The following is a 23594-nucleotide window of genomic DNA, read 5'->3' as shown; positions in this document are numbered from 1 at the left end:
CTAAAGGCATTTAAAAGTAGTAAAGTTAGGATTTTATCTTAAGTTTGTCTTAAGTTTTGGTCCTAAGACAAAATCTTAAATTAAGTTTAACTTAAATTAGGATTTGTTCTTTGTTCTTAAGACCAAAACTTAAGATAAACTTAAGACAAAATCCTAACTTTACTACTAAAAGCCTTTTGTGAATGCCAAAAGTCGTAAAGTTAGGATTTTGTCTCAGATTACTTTTGTGAATCGGGCCCTACCTTTTTTTCTTCTAGGTATCTACATTGTTTGTCTCTAAATATTTTGATGTATAATCCACACTTTTACTAATGAAAATATTCTCAATTTCTCAATAGGTCGAACTTTCAGAACATGTGGACATTAAACTGCCACTGAAGAGACCTCCACTCCAGCTCAGGATCAAGTGAGGACCACACTTCTGGTAATCTGGGTGATGATGAGGATCCTGGTCCATCCGATCAGTATGAGCAGACTGTTTCAGTGAGTCTTACTGTGCCCACACAACACCTCCCACCCCAGCTGTACCACCTCAGCTAACCGTTGCCTCCACTTCCTGTGTTCGCACCACTGTAACATTAATCGTATTCCTCCCAGTCCTGGGTAATGTTAACACCACAGCACCACCAGATCTATCTCACCTAGTACCTAGTACCTAGTCGGATTGGGCACACTAGGCCAAGGTCGTATGGTAGTGAGATTCTGTGGGCCACCATAGTGAGGCCACTGGGGTCGCTCTCACCCAGCCAACCACGGACCAAGTTTGGGGAGCCTATCATCAGTCCCAAGACGTGATGGGCCATGTACTCACCGAGCTCCGGGAGATGAAGCAGCTGTAGAGGGATCTCAATGATCAGATGGAGGCTCACAACTCCAATATGGGCCCCCTGACTGAGATGCTGCAGTACATTTACACCTATATGTGCAGGCCTTTCCCAGCACCATCTACCCCTTCCTGTGGTCCCTGCAATTGTGCATCCCCTAAATCACAGGAGGGAACATCCACCTAGATTATCAGGACAATATGTAGACTGTTTCTGGACACATTTACCTTTCTGATGCCTGTCGTATTTTGGACATTGGACTGGCTCATTAACTATGGCTCTATTCACCATGACTGAGATTCACTTTTTGGTTTGATCTTTCATTTTCGACCTGTTTAATTTCTTTAGGTTTAGTTCAATAAATTCACAACACAAAAATTCAAAGACTGATGTTGTATATCTCAAGTCTATCAATGCATTTGTTTCATTGCATCATAACTAAACAATGACAAAAATCAAATGATTGTATAAATTAGTTTAAGTATTTCCACCAGAATTTTTACTCACCGGCATGACTCTAGCGGATGGGGCGTGCCCCAGGGCCTGAGTACCTCAGATGTTGCCACTCCGTGGTTTCCCTTATCATGTACTGTGGAAATGCCCAATTGTACACGTTTACTGGTGGGAGGTCAACAGACTGTTTTGGGCGGATGTTGGGAGGCCTTTAGCTGAAAATTATACTACTGGGAATCATGGATACAATGGGGAAGTCCCGAACCACACGTGCCTTCATTGCTACAGCTAATTTGATGGCAAAGAGAGACCTGACTAGGTATCGAGGAGAAGAACAAGTCACGCCACTCTATGAATGGGTAAGGGGTGTGGACCACTGTGCTGTAATGGAAAAACTGGTATTCAAAGCACAAGGTGTTCAGCAGAAATATGAGGGAAAATGGGCCCCCCTGAACACGCTATAAAGGGCCCATGCACATTTCATGGTGTATTTGCAAAAGAGGGACGCACACTTTTCAACACTACATGTATCCACTTGATACTGGCATGGGGACTACATTTTCCTTCTATAGTATCAATTGCTTCTATGTATATTGTCTGGCAATCGAATTTAAGGCCCTTGAGGCCAGAATTATATTTGGTGTTCTTCATGTTGATGTGCAAAAACATTGAAATGTATTATAAAAATATATATATGTTCTAACAATTGGAGGTTAAAACAACACTTTGGTGCTGGACAAATATTTACCAAATATGAATACCACATTCAATCAATCAATCTATCAGGTTTTTTAAGCGCGCTACTCACTTGCGAGGGTATCAAGGCGCTAGTGGGGTGAGGGGGTGCAGCTCTGGATCAGCCGAAGAGCCAGGTCTTGAGGCTCTTCCTAAAGGTGTGCAGGGTAGGGGAGCAACTGATGTTGACTGGGAGCTTTTTCCAAGCCTTTGCCGCGATAGGCTCTTACCCCTGCTCGAGTTCTGCAGATGCGTGGTGTTTCTGCTGGGGTGAGGTCGGCGGAGCGGAGGTTTCTTTTGGGTGCGTGGAAAGATACTCCTTCGTTGAGGTATTTGGGTCTGATGTTGTGGAGGGATTTGTAGACTTGGGTGAGTAGCTTGAAGGTTACTCTCTTCTCGATGGGAATCCAGTGGAGGTCTTGCAGGGTCTGGAGTTCGTGAAGGAGGGATTTGTTGATTCCGTTGGTGAGGGCGTTACCGTAGTCCAGTCTGCTGGTTATGAGTGCGTGGGTGACGATCTTTCAGGCTTCCGGGGGATCCACTTGAATGTAACCCTGAGTGGAGCTGGCGGAGCAGGACTATGGGGAGGTCCACGGAGTTGGGAATAAACTCCGTGGAACTCCACTCCGCCACCCGCCTCCACCCCCCTATTAAGAATTAATTAAAATTACATTAAAGGTAAAAGAATAAAGACTTACCTGGACTGCGGCGTACCGGGCTGCCGCCCTCCACTTCCTTGCCATCTCAGGGTGATCTGTGCATGAGCACGTGCCTGCGCATTTCTCACAAGGAATGCACATGCGCAGGTGCTCGCATGCCAGATCTCCCTGAGATTTTGAGGAAGAGGAGGACAGCAGCTTAAGGATACAGCAGTCAAGGAAAGTATTTATTCTTTTACCTTTAACGTAATTTTTATTAATTCTTAATGGGGGAGTGGAGGTGGGGGCTGGTCAACACAGCTCCGCTGCGGAGTGTGCGGAGATTTGCCTACTCCGCGTTCTCTGTGGAACACAGAGTAGGCAAATCTCTGCGCACTCCGAGGGCAGAGCAGAGCTCTTCGCTCGTGCCTAATTGAATGTCTTGTGGAGGATGCGGATGGAGTTGAAGCAGGTGTGTCCAGCCTTGTGGGTGGGGGTGGTGACGAGCTGCTTCGGTCCGAGGTTGGTGCGGTTTTCCCGGAGGGCAGTGGAGTCGGGTCGCTGTGGTTGTTGAGGTGGAAGTTAAGGTCTCAATGAGTGCATAGTCCATGGAGGCGATGGCGTGGGGTGCGATGAGGTCAGCGATGGTGGTGGTGAAAGAGACACGGGCCCAGGAGGTCTGTAGGTGAGTGCGCCTCATAGCATGGATTTGGGATTTGTCTGGATCTGGAAGTGGAGGTGCTCTGTGTTGGAAAGGGGGTCGCTCGTGCTGGAGGTGGAGAGTTAGAGAGAGCTCTTGTGTGCGATGGCGAGTCCTCTTCCTGGGAGTGTACGCGGTCCTTCCTCTGGATCTTTTATCCATCAAGAATGGCAGTGGCGATGTCGGGGGCGGAGGAGGTGTTGGTCCAGGTTTCTGTGAAAAAGGCGACGTTAGGCGAGAGAGTGTTGAGGAGGTCCCAGATTTCTATGGCGTGTCTGTGCAGGGAGCACACTGTGAGGAAGATGCACTTCAGGGCTTCTGTGGTGACGGCGTCCGGCGTGGATGTGGCTATCATGGGGGTGGTGTCGATTGTGAAGGTTTGATCGCAGTGTCGGCAGGAGAACTGGCTGTGAGTGGTGTTCGGCTTCAACCGTTGGCAGTTGTTGTTCCTTGAGGGGTTGAGTGTGAGGAGGGCAGTGGAGTTGTAATGGTGAAATGGTCATAGATCCAGGGTCCTTGGTGCTGGTTGCGAGGCGCTTCTGCTGCGCGGCTGCACAACGGCTGCCATTAAGTAGGGGTGGGGGCAGGGGCTAGCAGCTGGGAGGCGGGAGCGAGGAATCAGCAGAGGTAGGGCCCATGGGGGCAGAAGCGGCGGGAAGGCTGGGAAGTAAAAGCAAGGCAGAAAAACGGGAAGAAAAAACAGAGACAGGCACAGTCAAAACAGCAAGGCACAGTACAGTGTATACATAAATAAAAAGGCTAGAAAAACCTGAGCAGCAAAACGGGTACAACACAGGCCTCAAACCCCTGTCAGAACAGAGTGTGGCACGGCAGGCAGCAGCACTTAACAGTGGAGCTGCAGGGGGAGAGAGCAGCTCCCTGACCAGGAGGTTTGAGGTCCAGCTTGTGCTCCCTTGCAGTGGCCGCCATTAAGTAGGCAAAGGGATAGGGGCTAACAGCTGGGAGATGTGAGCAGGGAATCGGGGAGGGGCCACGGGTCAGCAACGGCAGGAAGGCTGGGAAGTGAAAACAAGTGAATAACAAGGCAGAAAAAACGGGAGGAAACAGAGACAGACACAGTCACAACAGCACAGCACAGTACAGTGGATACAGCAAGAAAAAGGCAAAAAAAACCTGAGCAGCAAAACGGGTACAATACAGGCCTCAAACCCCTGTCAGGACAGAGCGTGGCACCGCAGGCAGCAGCACTTAACAGCTGAGCTGCAGGGGGAGAGAGCAGGTCCCTGACCAGGAGGTCAGAGGTCCTGCTCGTGCTCCCTCGCAGTGGCTGCCATTAAGTAGGGAAGGGGTGAATGAGCAAGGGCTTTTAGGAAAGAGACTTGCTTGAAGAAAATCCTCTCATATAACTCATTATGTCATACTAATTGTGTATTGTGTAATTAATATGCACTACATTTTCGAGAATAGAGAAACTTGCGTACATATCCTATTAACGAGTAACTCTAGTAAAATCTAAAATGGCAGGTAACGTGGAAAATTGTATTGCACATGCGTCAACTGCACCTACGTAGTAATTACAAGCTTTTGCTTGGAGGGAAATTTCTGCACTTGTGCAGACACCTTCAAAATGGCTGCTTGAGAGTTCACATGCTAGACATCTGCTTTGCTGAAACTAAAGGAAGGTATTTTACTAACTGCTAATGCGGGGAGAGCATTTTAAAGTAAATGGAATTAGAGTAGAGATAGGTGGTATACAGTGAAATCATTTTATTTTGAAATTAATATATTTACATTTTGACTTTTTTATTAGTTCATATTCGGGCCTCTGTCACGGACCAAAGTCTATATCTTATGTGACCCATTATACATGCGCAGTCTAGATGAGCCAGATGCTACACTGTCATCCTTGAATGCCATCAAAAAAATGAAACAGCAACATACCCTGGGAACCATCCTTATGTCCTGTGAAAGGAAGCTTTGTGATGATTAAAATTAAGGGGCGGGATCATTAGCCAATGAACTAAAGAAAATATGATGAAAATCTGGCATGGTGTGATGCTCATCCCCTTTGTCTGTCCAACCAGAATTAGGAGTTCTATGAAATTGAAACATTAATGGGTGGTACATGGCATTAGAAAGGTATAATTGAGATAGTTTAGTTAGTTAGTTAGAACAGAGAGACAAGAATGCTGCAGAGCTCGGGATGCTGTGGAGTAACGAGCGAATGCTGAAGAAGAATCATATTGCAGACTTAAAATTTAAGCCAAATAATTAGAAGAATATCGCAGAAGAATCGAAGCGGAAGATAGTGTCAGAGAGGGGTGCGACGCAAGCGTCGGACCTAGAAAGTTCACCTTTTCCTGCCCTGGATCCTGTCCTGAATCCTGAAGCCTTTGTTTAATGTCTTTTCCCGGGTGACCTTTCCCAACTCCTTGGCTGAGGGGTTGGTTTACACACCATCCTAGGTAAATATATTGTAGAATTAAATTGTACTTCTCTCTCCATCCTCTCCTTTCAAAGTATCGTCATTGAAAATCTTATTAATTTGAATCGTTTCCTTCCATGGGTGACGGAGACCGTTCTGTACTTTGAATTTGGCTCACATGAAATTCATCTAGATAAACATTTAAACATTTAAAATGTTTCCTGAGTCTGTTGTTATTTCATTGCAGAGAAAGTAAATTTATTTTCATGTCATTTCACCATCAACTAGTTTAACTAATGGTCCATTGACCAGAGGAAAGAACTTTTTTGATCAGTGAACGATAGGTTAGAAATATCAGATAACTAACCTAAGAGAGACAATTATAAAAATTGACCCCAGCGGATTTAACTGGCCTGTATGGAAGTGTATGTGATTATGGGCACGCGGTGAGTATGAGGTATTAGAGTATCAGAGGCTGGTTTCCCACTGGATCAGGGGGCAGGAGCTAGCAGCTGGGAGGCGGGAGCGGGGTTTCGGCGGGGGGAGAGGCCTCGTGGGCAGCAGCGACATGAAGGCTGGGAAGTGAAAACAAGTGAAGAACAAGGATGAAAAACAGAGACAGGCACAATCAAAACAGCACAGCAGAGCACAGTGGACATAGTAGTAGAAGGCAAGAAAAACCTGAGTAGCAAAACATAGGCCTTTACCCCAGTCAGGACTGAGCATGGCACCGCAGGCAGCAGCACTTAACTAGGGAGCTGCAGGGGGAGAGAATAGGTCCCTGAACAGCAGGTCAGAGGTCCTGCTTCTTTTACTTCAGAAGCAAATGTTTCATTGCTGTAGTCAGATAAGTAGTGCCAACAAGTGGGGTCAGGGCAAGATTACAAATGTGATTGGCAGAGATATAGTGTTGGCAGTAAGCAACAAAAAAAAGCCAATTGTAATAACTGGATAAAAAGAAAAAACCTGTGCCATTTTGGGGTGAAAATGCTTAAAGAGGAGGGCTAGATGAATTACAAATTTAGTGAGCTTATTATCTAGTCACAATTGATTATTTGGCACTGGCCATTTACTTGTTTGCCCACTGGGGCTGAAACTAACAAATATTTCCGGGCTTATTATTTATTTGTAATTCATCAAGTAATTGATTTTATTTATTTTTATATATAAAGTTTTATATAGCGCAAACTTGACCCATGAGGGTATCAGAGCGCTTCACATTTAGGTTTGTTGCATTGAAATTTACATCAGATACAAGAGCATAGTAAGATACAGTACAAATAAACAATGTTTCAAGATTCATAGGAGGGAGGGGAGGAAGGAGTAATAGCAGGGAAACGAGGAGGAACTGTGCCCAATGTCCGGCTGGGTAGGTGCGAATTGCTATATATATAATGCATATTTAAATAACAAAGCAAACCACATTCACTGGATGATGTCATCAGTGATGTCATCGGTGATGTCATTTGAGATGTCATCAGTGATGTCACTGACCAAGTCATGAATGATCTAATATGTGACATCATCAGCAGTGGATTGCTGGTGCGCGAAATATAGTTAGTACAACTAACTATATAAGAGCAATTTCAATGGTTTTGTATGAGTGAAATGTCTAGCTAACTATAACACCCCTAAAACATATAGTTTTTTGAGTGAATTTCAAAGGTTTTTTAAATGCTAATTCCTAACCATATGAGGCCTGAAACCTATGTTTTTTTCAGTGAATTTGCAAGGTTTTTTAAATACTAATTTCTAACTATATAATGCCTGAAACCTATGGTTTTTCAGTGAATTTGCAAGGTTTTTTAAATGCTAATTCCTAACTATATAAGGCCTGAAACCTATGGTTTTTCAGTGAATTTGCAAGGTTTTTTAAACGCTAATTCCTAACTATATAAGGCCTGAAACCTATGGTTTTTAAGTGAATTTGCAAGGTTTTTTAAATGCTAATTCCTAACTATATAAGGCTTGAAACCTATGGTTTTTTCATTGAATTTCGAAGGTTTTTTAAATGAAAATGTTTAAATGTATTAATTGTTATTTTTTTTATACTGATGTACTACATTTTTGCAGGCAGGTGTTCAGAGGGCACGCCCCCTTTTTACAACACTCTGCAGCGCAACCCCTGGCGCGTTTGCAGAGGAGGAACTAATTCCCCTTGCATACTGGGGGTCCCTGGGGGGCAACTAGCCCACCAGGAGCCTCCAGTATAAGCCAGGGAGCTGCATTACAGAGAGGTGTAATGAGGCCACACCCTTTTTTACACCTCTCTGCAACGCAGCCCCCGGGCGTGTTTGCAGAGGGGGAACTAATTCCCCCTGCATACTGGGGGTCCCTGGGGGCCAACTAGCCCACCTGGAACCTGCAGTATGCACCAGGGGGCTGCATTGCAGAGAGGTGTAATGAGGCCACACCCTTTTTTACACCTCTCTGCAGCCCAACCCCTGGCGTGTTTGCAGAATAGGAAGTAATTCCCCTTGCATACTGGGGATCCCTGGGGGCCAAGTAGCCCACCAGGAGCCTCCAGTATGCGCCAAGGGGCTGCGTTGCTTTGCTCCGGGGGTGGCGGTCCCCGGGGCAGTGTGTGGGGGGGATTGTGGACCCCCCACACTTCTTTATCACTATGCCGCCGCGATTCGGTCCCCCGGGGGGGAATTTTAAAAAAATCAGACCAGGTTTAAAAAAAAAAAAATGTGGGTCTTTTTTGTCCTTGTGGGACCACCTGGGCAGGAATAGGGGGTCAGGGTGTATCTACCCTGCCCCCTTTTTGTGTTCTTCACTTTTGTTTTTCTGCTTTCTTGTGCCTCGGTCTATCAAGCACAAGATGGATGCCAACACTTCCTGGTTGTAAGTGTTGACAGCCAATGAGCATGCAGCTTTCTCGGGAAGGCATACTGATTGGCTGCCACTGTCTGTCAACACTCCAAACCAGGAAGTGTTGGCAGCCATATTGTGCCTCGGTAGAACCAAGGCACAAGAAAGCAGTGAAACAAAGGTGGAAAACACGCAAAGGGAGCAGGGTAGAAGCACCCTGCCCCCCTAGGCCTGCTCAGGGGGTCCCACAAGGACCCCCCAGGCCCCCTAAATTTTTTTTTATTTTTGAAAAATCGCGGGGTACGCGTACCGTACACGTACGTTCGCGCACGGTATGCGTAGCCCGTGATTTAAAAAAATAAAAAATTGGGGGGGGGCCCTGGGGGGTCCTTGTGGGACCCCCTGAGCAGGCCTAAGGGGTCGGGGTGCTTCTACCCTGCCCCCTTTTTTAGTTCTACATGTTTGTTTTTCTGCTTTCCTGTGCCTCAGTCTACCGAGGTACAAGATGGCTGCCAACAATTTCTGTTTTGGAGTGTTGACAGACATTGGCAGCCAATCAGAATGCAGCTCGTACTCGGGAAGGTACAGAGTACAGTAAGCTTACAGTGAGCTTATATAGATATATCAATTTTTTCAAATTCAGTTTCCTCAACAACTACTGGAGGGATTTACACCATTTAAACAAAAGGCCGTACTGCGTACCAGTCCCTACCATTTTGCCAAGTTTGGTGTAATTCCGTTCAGCGGTTCGGGCTGTAGCCGTGTCTAATCATCCTATGGAAAATAACATGGGGAAAACACGTTTTGGGACCCCCCTTTTTTCTCAGCCCCCACTTGACGAATCCCCCCAAAACTTTCAGGGAAGGAGCGGGCCATCTTCTTTGAGAAATTCGCGGAGATTCATCAACCGGCGCCAAAGTTACTCCCAATAGAATGTTGCGGATTTCCTATGGAAACTAGGTCCTAACTATATATACCTACTGGCAACCGCCAGTAGGTAATATATATATATATATATATATATATATATATATATATATATATATATATATATATATATATATATATTATATATGAATGTAAGTCGCCACCAACACCAAGGCTCCTGCCTCATTGACCAAATGACGAAAAGCAGACCCAGATTCTGTGCTTCAGAGTGGTTTATTTTCTCAGCTTAGCCAGCTGCCATTAATATATATATATCCACTCGAAAAACACTCCTACCGGACCTCACGGACCCGTGAAGATTGGCGCACACGCCGGCGGAGACAACCGGCTGTATAAATTACTCACAAAGTTCCAAATAAGCGCGCTCTCAGGAAAGTACAAAATCAGCACTCGAGATGATAGTAGTGTTGTTTAATACACAACGCGTTTCACCTGACGAACTGGCTTGATCACGTGAATTATCTGTTGACCAATCACCATTAAATGGGTGTAAACAGGAAAAGAACATGAACATAGGACTGTGTTGCAATTCATATTGAGCAATGTAAACTGAATGTCAACAACGTAATCATGTGAAGGTCACATACTAATACTGCAAATTTAACAGAATGGTCTCACTCTATACATTTCTCATACGATATGATAAAAAACATAAATAAATGACAGTGCTAGTTGTACAGTCATTTTGTGTGTCAAGATGCTTCTAAAATATGAGGCTAACACAACACTTCATAACATGGCAAGAAAAAGCAATTTATAAATCGGTACATGCTGTGTTGAGCTGACAAACACCGGCCACGTCTCCTGGTCTCACCCTCCCGATCTAAACATGAATATGGTGGTGTGCAGTGAAAGATAGTGCTGGCAAGTGCCTCACTGTATCTGCGACCCATAAGACATGAACGAACTGCAAGTATCGGCAAGTGCCAACGTCCTACATGTCCTAGGACCATAGCTGTGATCCAATTACATCACGATAAAACACGATGGTAAAACACATGTCCACAATGATGTTACATGCCTGTGAAAGTTATGAAAAAAGAGCAAAAGATGCATGTAGGAATGCTCCCAGTGCTCGTGAGGGGATGGAGACCAACTGGGGAAAGAACGCCCGTGCAACATGAGTGAAGATAACTGGGCCCCTCCTTGATTCTCCTGAAATAAAAAGAAAATATGTACAAATCAGCTATGATAGAATTGTTAAAAACATTTCACCATTCAAAATATCCAAACTTCCTAGGGTGCAAGATAGTAATTGGAGAAAAAACATAATTGTACATAAATGAAGGAACAGAACAGAATCAGAGCAACATTTTCAAATATATACCGTACATAGATTATTCTTTCAGGTGGACTATAAGTTCCTCTTCCTGATTAAGTCCTCCCGGGGCCTTGGTTTGGAAATCTATGATCATCCTAGATTCCCGCTGTCTGAGTCTAAGGGTTCTATTGCCCCCCCTCGGATGTTTAGCCACATGCTCCAAAATAATGTATCTAAGTTCTTTGGGATTTGAAAAATGATTCTCCCTAAAGTGGCGAGCCACAGGATACTTGGGGTCAAAATTGGTAATTGCCCTTACATGCTCCATGATGCGTTTCTTGGCCATGCATGGGGTACTCCCTATGTACCATTTGTTACAGGTACATATGATGGCATATACTATAAACGTGGAAGTACAAGTGAGAAATTGTGTAATCTTCTTAGAGATACCATTGCAACACGCTTCCTTGCAGCTTTTACTCTGGGCACACGCCTTGTAGTGGCCACAATGGAAAAATCCCTTGAGGTCCTGCAAGCTCGATGTGGGGTACGTAGTGATGTCACTATGTACTAACATGTCTCTCATGTTCCTATTGCGGCGATAAGTAATGCTCGGCCTAGTAGGAATCTTATTGCCAATCACATTATCGGACCTGAGAATTCCCCAATCTTTGGTAATGATTTTCTTGATCGCTTGAGCATCAGAGCTGAATGTGAGAACGGGTCTGGTGGTTTCATGTTCATCATCAATGTCAGTGAGCTTGTCTGAGATGGTAAGTGACCTGTCTATCTAATCTGCTCTGCTCATGGCAGTTTTGAGCACCCAGTCAGGATATCCTCTTTCCTTGAATCTACCTATGATAGTGTCTCTTTCTAGAAGGTAGGATTGATTAGTGTTGCAATACCGTTTCGCCCTCAGCAGTTCCCCATATGGAATCCTCCATTTGAGATTCTGGGGATGACTGCTGAGGGCATGGAGGATGCTGTTGCCTGCACTGGATTTACGAAAAAGAGAAGTATGGACTTTGTTGTTTTGAATTTCCACCTTCACATCAAGAAACTCAATTTTACTCTTGCTCATGGTACCACTGAGTATGATGTTACGATCATTGATGTTTAATCTTTTGATGAACTCCCCTGCTGCTTCCGTAGATCCTTTCCACACAATGAACAAGTCGTTGATGTAGCGAAGCCACATCAACACATTCTGAAAATCCTGACAGAAAATGGGATCGGATCTGATGCTCTCCTCCCAGCTGTCCATAAAAAGATTGGCAAAACTGGGAGAAAAGCATGAGCCCATGGCTGAACCGGTAATCTGTTGGAACAGTGTACCATTGAAAAGAAATATATTGTTCTCAAGACAGTATTTAACCATTTCCAATAACATGCGTGTATGTTCACGATATCTTATGTTCCTGGTGGAAAGGAAATATTCGCATGCCTCTAAACCCTGTTTGTGGTCAATAATGGTGTCCAGACTCTGCACGTCAAGTGTGATTAGAACAGAGTCTGTATCCCATTTGAGATTTTCTATTTTCTTTAAAAAGTCTTTGGTGTCTTTGACATAACTGGCAAGTTTGACAACGGGCTCTCTTAAAAAATGATCTATATATTTGGAAACATGTTCCGAGGCACTGCCTCTTGATGAAACAATCGGTCAGCCTGGTGGTCTACTGGCGTCCTTGTGTATCTTTGGAAGAAGATATAATACCGGGAGTACTGGATAATCACATTTTAAATAACAGTACTCCTCCCATGTGAGGATGCCCTTGTCTCTCCACTCCACTAAAAAATCCCAAATGATGGTAATGCTCAGATTGTACTTATCTGAATCGATCGGTTCGTAAAACGAGACATCAAACATCTGTCTGTTGGCTTCCTCTATATATTGTTCATGATCTAAAATCACAATATTGCCCCCCTTGTCTGCCGGACGGATGACAATCCTGTCATCCTCCATTAGAAATTTGAGGGCTTGTTTTTGTATGTAAGTGAGATTGGAAGTACCCTTGTATTTCCCCTTCAATTGTTTATGTCTGTATTCATTGAGATTTTTGTTGGCCACCTCATGGAAGGTATCTATATTGTCATATGCTAATGTTGGAGTGAAAATGGATTTGGGCCTAAACTTGGTGTTGGCTGCAGCATCAGTACTGATGTCCAATTCAGACAGTAATTGAGTGGGGTTAGTGGACTCCTCACTCGTCCTCATTGAGACCCAAATGAAACATGGTGCTAAGAGTTTCAGTGTCACAAATATCAAACGTCATAGTGTTGGGTTCTATGTTCACAACGGTATCACTATTCACGTCCCTATTACCCTTCAGGGCATGCCATTTTTTTAGTTTGAACTTGTGGATGTATCTGAACAGGTCAATGCGATTATCAGTGTATTTAGAGGGATTCGACGGGCAAAAGGATAAACCTAGGCAGAGTGTTCTTTTTTCATCGATGTTCATGTTTCTTTTGGACAAATTGATTATTGTTCGATTTACCATTCTGTCATCCATCAGTAGCCTTTTCTGGCGCGTCTGTTTTTTCCCATTGCCCCACAAACCCTGCCTCTTTTTCCAACGTTGTCGGAGTCTGGTTCTCTGTTTTTTTCATTGCCTCTTCCGCGGACCCGTCCACGTCCTCTCTGTCCCCTTGTTTTGGGAATCGGAGTTTCCCGCGTTGTTAGACGACCCCTCGGTAGTGTCCTGTATTCGTCTAAAAAGTGACCTGTTTCTTGTTAGGTCTTGGTGTTGCCTAATTGATCGTGGAAACATCTGATTCACTTTCACTTGTTGTTACAGCTTCATTTCTTTGATTGGTATTGTGCTCATCTGTGTTCGTATTGCTAATGCTGTTGTCTTTGTACAAATGATCGTATTTGTTGCTAAACGTAAGAATACGCCCACTGTCATAGTCACCATAGTCCCTTTTTAATTTCCTTTCTTTGTGAGCTTTGATATCTTCTTCATGTTTCACTAATCTTTCTCGAATGGTTTTTAGAGCTGTGTCCAGTTTGTCAGTGTCTGTGTTCTTTTTGAGGTCATCCATTATTTCATTAATCTGTTTGATTATATTCTCACGGTCCAGCCAGGCATATTTGATCAAAATATCCAACATCCTTCATGAGCTGGATGCTGAATTCTCCGACCATTCCTCCAGCATTAGTGGGTTTGGTTTTTCGTATGTAGGTGTAGTGAAAATTCTAAGACCTCTTGGCACCATATTCTGGGCAACATAATGTTGTAACGATGTAGCCTCCCACCATTTAGTTGTTTCCGTTTTTTTAAGTTTCTCATATAGTTTGAGTTTGTCATCAAAAGGTTGAGGCCGACTGTTACTGTAGCTCTGATTTCAGAATTATTTCTTTTCATGAACATGCTCTGTGCTGCTCTCGTACATTCTTCATCCTCCTCCATGCTTGCCCTACAACACGTTAATCACCCAGAGTGCTGACTCACAATCCCCCTAGTGAATACTAGGTTATCTTTGCCACAATTCACTACCTTCGTGTAGAGGTGAGTACTGTCTCACAAGAAAGTTCTTGAGTACACGTAATATCGCGTACAAGTTGATGATAATGTGCTCCTCGTTCCCCACCACAAAATTATGCAGAAGCAGGTATACCGGGCGGTCTACCGTCAAAACACCCGCTGCCCCGGGGCGCGTAGGAAACAGCGGCCAACCACCGCTGGTCACCCCACCCTACCCCCTGAGGACGGAATGCTCCGTACCGCTTACCTCCTGCCTGCGCTTGCGGTTGGAATCACACTCCTACTGCCGAAGGGTTGCAGTTACTTGGCCGGTCCAATTTGAAGAGGTCCTCAATACTAATCCACTCGAAAAACACTCCTACCGGAACTCACGGACCCGTGAAGATTGGCGCACACGCCGGCGGAGACAACCGGCTGTATAAATTACTCTCAAAGTTCCAAATAAGCGCGCTCTCAGGAAAGTACAAAATCAGCACTCGAGATGATAGTAGTGTTGTTTAATACACAACGCGTTTCACCTGACGAACTGGCTTGATCACGTGAATTATCTGTTGACCAATCACCATTAAATGGGTGTAAACAGGAAAAGAACATGAACATAGAACTGTGTTGCAATTCATATTGACAAAGAAAGTCAGTAGGTGGTGCACTGCCGATTTTAAACAAATGTTAGGATGCAGGTGAGTCGGAGTGGGTGCTCTCGAGGGTAGCGTTACCGTCAAACGCTTAACTTAATGAACCATGTGGTGTACGCATGAAAATGCTAATACATCCCCCAATGAGGCACTCCAAATAGGGTCAAACAAATTGATTCCAAAGTTGTTCAGCGATTTAAAGAATTTATTTTTCCATGAATAGTTCCTTTAGCAATCTCGTTGGTATTTAAATCATATTGACTATGAATGCTTAATGCAGGCTCCAAGTGTTTAATACAAACTCCAATGCATTTCGGGCGAAACGCCCTTTATCAAGGAGAGCTAAAACGAAAGAAGAAATAAACCCGTGTTAGGGTGAGGAGGAGACATAAACCGGGTGGGGTGACGATTATTATTAATTCTTAAGTGGCGATCAAATTAAGGTGGTGGGCAGACGTTTATTAAAAGTGTTATGAACGGTGAGTGTTAAAAGTGCAGCTAACAGGTGAAAGATAGACCAGCGAGTGCCGAAGGTGCACGGAAACCAAAAAGGTTCCGTGTGAGACTGAGGATGTGGGACTTACTTCTTAAGGTGCATGAGAGGGTTTATCTCTCCTTGCCGAAAATCTGGAGGTCTGGTTAGTTTGCTGTTAGTGTGTGGAAGTAAATAAAATTCAAGGGCGGGATGTGAGAAAGGAAAGGGGCGGGCTAACGCGTGGTAAACGGACAAAGGGCATTACTGTGGTGGCCATCTTGGAGTGGTGTTAGGGATAGGGGATGAGTGCTCAAATCAAAGGATGGGAAGGTTACGGATAAAGATAAAGTGTGATGTAGTAAAGAGCAATCGATGGTAAAATCAGTATGCAGTGATTACAAATAACAGCTGTATTCAACACGATCATTAAGACCATGTGGTTTTAATGTCTGTAAACGAAAAATCCATTCAAGTTCTCTCTTAAGCAATAGCTTGCGAATGTCTGTGCCTTCTGTAGGAGAAATGAGTTCAAGTACAATAAACTTAAGTTGCGCAACTGTGTGGTGAAATTCCTGGAAATGCATAGCAATGTTAGATTTCTCCTGTTTAGTACGAATATTGGATTTGTGTTCATTCATGCGAGTTTTTATTTTTCTCTCGGTCTTACCAATATACATTTTACCGCAGGGACATTTCAACGCGTAGATCAAATTCATAGAATCACAAGTGGCGTTGACGTGTAGTTTGATGGGGTTGCCTTTCATGGGATGTCCGATGGTATTGCCCTTGATGACGCAATTACAATTATTACAGTTGAGGCATGGTTGCGTTCCTTTGTAGTTGGTACTGTCAGGTGTTGGTTTTGCTAAGATTTCTTTGAGATTCTTGCTTCGGGTGTATGCAAACAGTAGGGGATTTTAAAAAATGTCCCGGAAGTCAGGTACAATCTGTAGCATGATTTAAGAATGATTTTCTTGTATTTAGTACTGGCTGTAGAGAACTTGGATACCAGAAGCATGCGGTCATCTGATTGTTTGTGTTTTTTGGAAAGGCTTTCTTGTCTGGTGATCTTTGTCACGCGAGTTTGAGCTTCCTTGAGGATGGTTTCAGGGTATCCTCTTTCGCGGAACCGGTTGTGCATTTCTTGGATTCTAAAATTAAAGGTTTCTTCATCCGATGCAATCCGTCTAATGCGTAGCATTTGAGAGTATGGTAGATGCTTTTTGAGCGATCCCTGGTGGAAACTGGTAAAGTGTAGTGTGTTGTTACGGTCAGTGGTCTTACGATATAAATCAGTTCTGAATCCTTCTCCTGTAATCTTAATGTGAACATCGAGAAAAGAAATCTCTTTGTCACTAATTAACCATGAGAGTTGAATGCGTTCATCTTTCGTGTTTAATTGCACTAAGGCATTCGTGAGTGATTCTTTCGTGTCAGTCCATATGAAGAACAGGTCGTCAATGTACCTGGCATACATTTTGATTTTATCACTGAAGGTGTTGTTGGCATATATGTGTGTATTTTCGAAATTCTCCATGTAGATATTGGCATTTGTAGGAGCAGCACAGTTTCCCATTGCCATCCCGGATAGTTGAAGGTACCATTTTTTGTCCGCTTGAAAATAACTGTGATACAGTGTGTACACCATGAGTTCCATGATGTGCAATTCATATTGAGCAATGTAAACTGAATGTCAACAACGTAATCATGTGAAGGTCACATACTAATACTGCAAATTTAACAGAATAGTGTCACTCTATACATTTCTCATACGTTATGATAAAAAACATAAATAAATGACAGTGCTAGTTGTACAGTTGATGTACAGTCAATGCAAAGTTTAGAATCTAAACTTTGCATTGAATATTCTTCTGCACACCGTTAGCAGCATAATATTACTGTATTGGATGCTCTCCCACACTCATGCCGTATGCGTATAATCACGTTGTATTGCGGGGATTGCACCGCCGGGGTCCACGTGATCGGGAGGGTGAGACCAGGAGACGTTGCCGGTGTTTGTCAGCTCAACACGGCATGTACCGATTTATAAATTGCTTTTTCTTGCAATGTTATGACGTGATGTGTTAGCCTCATATTTTTGAAGCACCTTGACACACAAAATGACTGTACAACTAGCACTGTCATTTATTTATGTTTTTTATCATATCGTATGAGAAATGTATAGAGTGAGACCATTCTGTTAAATTTGCAGTATTAGTATGTGACCTTCACATGATTACGTTGTTGACATTCAGTTTACATTGCTCAATATGAATTGCAACACAGTCCTATGTTCATATTCTTTTCCTGTTTACACCCATTTAATGGTGATTGGTCAACAGATAATTCACGTGATCAAGCCAGTTCGTCTGGTGAAATGCGTTGTGAATTAAACAACACTACTATTATCTTGAGTGCTGATTTTGTACTTTCCTGAGAGCGCGCTTATTTGGAACTTCGTGAGTATATATATATATATATATATATATATATATATATATATATATATATATTCATGTTGAAACTGGGCTAATAAAACATCTTGGGCCAGATGTAGGTAATCCCAATTTACCTATTCTTAAATACCGAATTTTACCGATTCGGTATTTAAGAATAGGTAAATGGGATGTAGATATATTTTCGGTAAAAATTACCGAATCTGTAAGATTCGGTATTTACCGAATCGGTATTTACTGATTCGGTAATTGCCATTCATTCCTATGGGCCTGGAGGCCCATAGGAATGAATGGCAATTACGGAAAATACAGATACGTTAAAATGGGGGAAACATTCAAGGGTGCCAGGGTGTCACTTTGACACCCTGTTGCACACCTGAATCGTGCTTGTGTGCAGATGTGGCACACATACATGCCCTAAGGGCATGTATGTCTGCGACAGGGCACAGTTGAAAATGCACAGATTAGCATTTTCAAAGGTATTCGTTATTTACCACCAACTTATAGTTGGTGGTAAATAACGATTTTATCAATTATGTCTCAGAACATGTCATGAGTGATGTGATATGTGAGGTTATAAGCAGTGCATGGCAAAGGGAGGAGTAATAGTTACTTTAGGACATGAGTTATAGTTACTTGAGTTAAATATAACTGGTGAACTTCAACGGTTGTTTGGTTTAACTGTTTTAAGTAATAATTTAAGTATAACGTCTTTTTAACCTTTGTTTCTTTTAGTAAATTTCTAAGGTTTTTTAATGTAAAGTAAAATATATTTACAATACCTCAGTATCACTTTAACCTTTGTTTTTTCTGTGAATTTCTGTGTTTTTTTAACCTAAAGTAATATTTTATTACCAGACGTAAAATCAACTCCACACTACTCACAGCCTTTGGGCACTGGCATCCAAACCCCCATGGGTAGCCAACCCCCACAACACAAAGCTTCAGCAGTGTGTAACTTGGGATCGGGGACAGGGCCTGGCCTGCAGCCAGATGCTGCGCTGTAAGCAGAATGGGGTTGATTGAATGGCCTGGTCTCTGGTGGAGGGATGAGGCTGGTGGGTGGTTCGGCACACACCCGGGCACCCAAAGCCGCCTACACCCCTTCGGGTGCGCATGGCTCACTATGTAATATTACAATATGAAGGGTGCTATTTTAAGTAAGGGTATGAACACGGGTATGAACACCAAAATATATAAAGTGAGCCTATTCAGGGGTCATCATATACAAAGCACACCTATTTTTCTTTCTCAAAATGTCAGCAATAATTATGATTTATGTTTTATTAACACAGTGCATTTTTTAATAAAAGTGATTGGCACAAAAAAAATATAATAAAGTTTCATTCAAAAAATCATCATGTCTTCCACTTTCTTTTTTAAAAAAATTCAAGTTACAAAGTGCAACTATAGAACCAAGCACAAGGGGTCTCTGCTCTGCAGCTGAAGAGCTAGAGCTCTTTAAAAATGTGGCACTAGGAGACTAATTGGCACTAGTAGCCTAATTGTATTGTTACTGGTGGGCTCCCTCCTAAAAATGGCACTGTGGTACCCCTGCTTCTCTTAGGGACACCACCAGGCTTCAAAAAATATATTTTAAGAAAATCCTTACGGGGCATTATGAGACGCTCATTCAAGGAGTGGTGAATAATAAATGAGTGGCTCCTTCCACTCATTTATTTTTCATTTTAATATTTTTTGGAGTGTCCCGGTGTTTACCTGGGAAACCCCTATCTTTAACTTTTGTTTGGGACAGAAAAGGGACCCCGCGGCCTCCATGGCGGGGCCTGCTCCCTGCAAGTGGCCCCATGGGCCTGCAGGAGCTGGCAACTTATTTTGTAACTCCTGATGGAGTGAGCGCTTAGATTGACTGCCAGCAACATCAAAAAAAGTTTGCTTGCAGCCATTACAGGACTCGGGGACTAAGTCCCCTGGCCTAAACAAGTTAGAAAAAATATATTTAAGGGGCCAGGGTAAGGATAGCCTGAATTCCTAGTCCCCATGGGGGCATACCCAGAGAGATCCCCCCACCACCTATGGCCAAAAGCCCCCCCCCAAAAAAAATCTGCAGAAATTGCTGCAATCCCACAGGACTTGCCTGGAAGCATAAGTAAAAAAAATGGCGGTCTGGGGCTACTTTGTTTTCTTAATGGGAGAGGGGCATGCATCCCTTCTCCTCTATCTTTACAGGCCCCGGGGAGACCACTTCCGGGGCCAAAACTACTCAGCCGCCACCCCTCTCCAAGCCTTTATTGACCCCCGGCCTCATTCCCGGGGCAGGCTCACTAGCTAAATCCCGGGAAGCTCACCTCCAGGCCATAGTGGTTTTGCTGCTCACACTGATATTACTGTATGTGGGGAGTGGGAATGTGCACCCTCCTCCCCATGCCATCACAAGCCCCTAGGAGCCCAGCCCCAGGGCTGACATTATTGTATATAGGAGATTGGATGCACGGACCCCTCCCCAAGACATGACAGTCCCCAGAAAGCCCACGTCCAGGGCCAAAACATTTCAAACTGGGGAAAGGGGCTTTGCAGCCCCCCTCCCTGAACCTCTAACGGCCCTGGGGCCAAAATGCCTTGTGCCCCCCAAGCCTTTATTGACCCAGGGAGCCCCATCCCCATTGGGATGGGGCTCCCTGGGTCAATAAACTCACTAGCTATGTACCAGGAAGCCCACTTCCAGTACATAGCTGTTTCCCTTCTCCCACTGGCCCAAGCAGGGAAACATGTGCTTGCTACGACTTGGCAGGAGCATTTTTTAATTTCTCGCCAAGCAGAAACAAACACAAAGTCTACTACCAGCGGGCTGGAGCTTTGAAAATGCTCCAGCCAGCTGGGAGCAAACTTTTGATCTGTTTCCCTGGCCGCAGTGATGCGGGGAGGGAAACAGACCCAAATATTGCTCCCACCCAGAGTTGAGCGGATTAAGTTGCTGCTCCCTTCGGGTGGGAGCCCTCAACACGAGTATTGTACACTACTCTGCTCCACACTACATGGTGGGTTCACTGGGTGGGTACCAGGGCACCCACCTTTAATAGTGCATGCCCTGGGGGATCAGGAATTGGTCAGGGAATAGGGGCAGCGCAACCCCCCCTTTCATGTTAGTAGTTACCCTGGGGGATGGGTTCTCGTGGGCCTAACAAGACTTAGTGGGTGGCACCTCCCCGTTAATTAAACCGAAGCCCCTGGGTGATGGGCTTGGAGAGACCCTCGCATAAAAATAAAAGACCCTGGAGGATGGGGTCCCTAGGGCCTAATAAGGCTCGGAGAAGGGGCCATGCAGCCCTCCTCCCCTTTCATTAAAAAAAGTACCTGAGGTAAGGGGTCCCCAGGGCCCAATTAAGGCTCAGAGAGGGGGGCCACACAGCCACCCTCCCCTTTAATAAAAATGAAGGACCTGGGGATGGGGTCTGCACGGCCTAATAAGGCTCAGGAAGGGGGGGCCATGCGGCTCCCCTCCCCTTCAATTTAAAGAAGAATGGCCATGGGGATGGGGTTCCTAGGCCCTAATATGGCTTGGGGAAGGGGTATACTGGAGTACAGTGTCGTACAGTGAAATGGAGTTATGTGCAGTGGGATGGGATGTATGATGGTACAACGCGGTACATAGCACCGCAGTACCATCACAACACAGCTTTTACAACGCAAGTCGTTACCACGACTTGCGCTGTAGGGTGCTGGACTTAGGAATAGTATGATTTACTACTCCAACTCCAGCCTACGTACAGTAGGGAAGGTGTTGGAATAGTAAATCACACTATTCCTTAGTCTAGAGCGCCCTCCAGCGCAAGTCGTGGTAACGACTTGCGTTCTGAAATCCGCGCTATAATAGTTCTGCGGTGTTATGACCGCGTCGTAATGGTTGTTTCCCGTGGGATGACAGAGTGGAGTAGCATGGTGTGGAGAGGGGTGGGGTGGAGTGGAGTAGTGTCATGTCCTTTAGGCTAATCCTGTAATGTATACTCCTATCACACACATTTGTCCCATCCACACGGCAATAACGATTTAAAACAGGCAACCTTTTACCTAGTAGCTTAATTCTGTCTTTTCGACTCCAGGCTCTTAGGCTTCCATCATAATCCTTGTACATGACATACATAAATATGTCTAAGCAGGCGTCCCCTACAATTAGAGGAAGACCCTCTGTGCACAACATGAAACGCCTGATGGCGATTAGTTCATAAACTTTTTGTTCAATGAAGTTATTCCATATTTTGTAAATTTAAATATGAGTTTTTATTCCAAAGTTGATCATAAATCACAATCTTTATGATGTATTCAAGTTGTTTTCACACATGTAAATTGTAATTTCAAAATGGCATTCCCAATGCATTTCGTGCACACCCGTGCACTTCTTCAGGGGAGCTCTAAACAAGAATATATATAATGACTGTCATGAGGATACAGTTTTCGTTTCTAGCAATTCATTAGTATATGCGATACAACGATTTAACATGCAGTCATTGGTGGGTTACTGGTGTTCAGGCGTTGTTAGGTGAGATTATTCCCTAGGGAGATCAGTTATGCAGTTACACACCATGTGAAATCTGAGGTTCAAAACGTAAAAAGGTGAAATGGTAAAGAAATAACGCGTGTTAGTCTGAAGGATTATAGTAGTAATTGGGTGAACTAGGGACTTTCGTGATTCATTAAATTTATCAAAGTGATCTATAGTGTAAAAAATACAATAAATTACCTAGTTAGTCCATTTCTTACCTGCCGGTTAGCGTTACGTGTACATGTTAATCTTCCACTCGTGTGGTTAAAAAGTTCAGCGACTCGCTCGCGTGTTAACCAACTGTTTGGACATAGAAAGAGGACTATAAATACTGTTTATGGTTGCCATCTTAAAGTGGTGTGATGTCTAAATTCGGGCGTGCACCCAAAATAGTGGCTATACAGAGAATTAATTTGATAGTGATGTGATATGTTATATTGTTCGAATAACCAATGGAGAATTAGTGTACAAATAAAGAAAATCTACGATTCTCCTTGACAATCAAATATGAACGCTATTTTAAAAAAAAATTTTTAACTATCAAATGAAGCCTAAATTCCACTGATGGTTATAGTAGTGAATTAACAATAGAAGCATAGTAAATAATAAAAAATCGAAGCATAATGTATCGAACTTCAGTTACACAACACTAGTTACGTGGTCTGTTTGTTTCCTTAATTTATAAGCTGATCATAAATAGCAGGCAAATTTCAATCAATCATTCAGCCCATTAGGTTTCATCGAGTCTAATAAATAAATTCAATAGTTCTCTCTCTGTAACAACATTTTGTTCATATCTCTTCCAGGTATTTTCTCTATCACTTCTAGAACAATAAATTTCAGTTGAGAAATGTTGTGGTGTCTTTCGTTAAAATGTGTAGCCACTGTAGAGTTAGTTTTTTGTGTTCTGATATTGCTTTTATGTTCTGACATTCTGATCTTGATTTTTCTTGATGTCTTGCCAACATAGGCTAGTCCACATGGACATTTTAATAAATAAATCACATTGGTGGTATCACATGTAGCTGTCATTTTTAGTTTTATCGGTGTTCCTTTCATGGGGTGAGTGATAACGTTCCCTTTTATCACATTGTGGCAATTGCTGCAGTTGTGACAGGGTGTCATGCCCTTATGATCAGCTTTAGTGCTTTGTTCCGACCTATTTAATAAGTCTTGAATGTTCTTACTTCTGGTGTATCCAAATGTGGGTTCTTTAGCTATTATATTAGCAAAGTCGGGTTCATTGGTGAGTAGCGGCCAATGTGTTTTGATAATCCGTT

The 23594-nt window shown here is 43.6% G+C and overlaps 1 protein-coding gene and 1 long non-coding RNA gene across 2 annotated transcripts in view; one reads left to right on the top strand and one right to left on the bottom strand.

Moving 5' to 3' along the window:
• The window catches only part of LOC144826659 (uncharacterized), a 134726-nt gene that overhangs the window by 98414 nt on the left and 12718 nt on the right, over positions 1-23594 (top strand). Inside the window, exon 4 of the long non-coding RNA XR_013609872.1 lies at positions 339-483. This is a non-coding gene — a long non-coding RNA (uncharacterized LOC144826659). The remainder of the gene's footprint in view (positions 1-338; positions 484-23594) is intronic.
• Positions 9911-23594, bottom strand: part of LOC144826658 (hydroxylysine kinase-like) — a 379966-nt gene continuing 366282 nt past the window's right edge. Inside the window, exon 6 of the mRNA XM_078685224.1 lies at positions 9911-10653. Coding sequence (XP_078541350.1) covers positions 10529-10653 — 125 coding nt within the window. The 3' untranslated portion in view covers positions 9911-10528. The remainder of the gene's footprint in view (positions 10654-23594) is intronic.

The sequence above is a fragment of the Lissotriton helveticus genome, chromosome 3_2 (genome assembly GCF_964261635.1).
Source record: "Lissotriton helveticus chromosome 3_2, aLisHel1.1, whole genome shotgun sequence".
NCBI lineage: Eukaryota > Metazoa > Chordata > Amphibia > Caudata > Salamandridae > Lissotriton > Lissotriton helveticus.
This window is presented reverse-complemented; position numbering and strand designations above follow the sequence as displayed.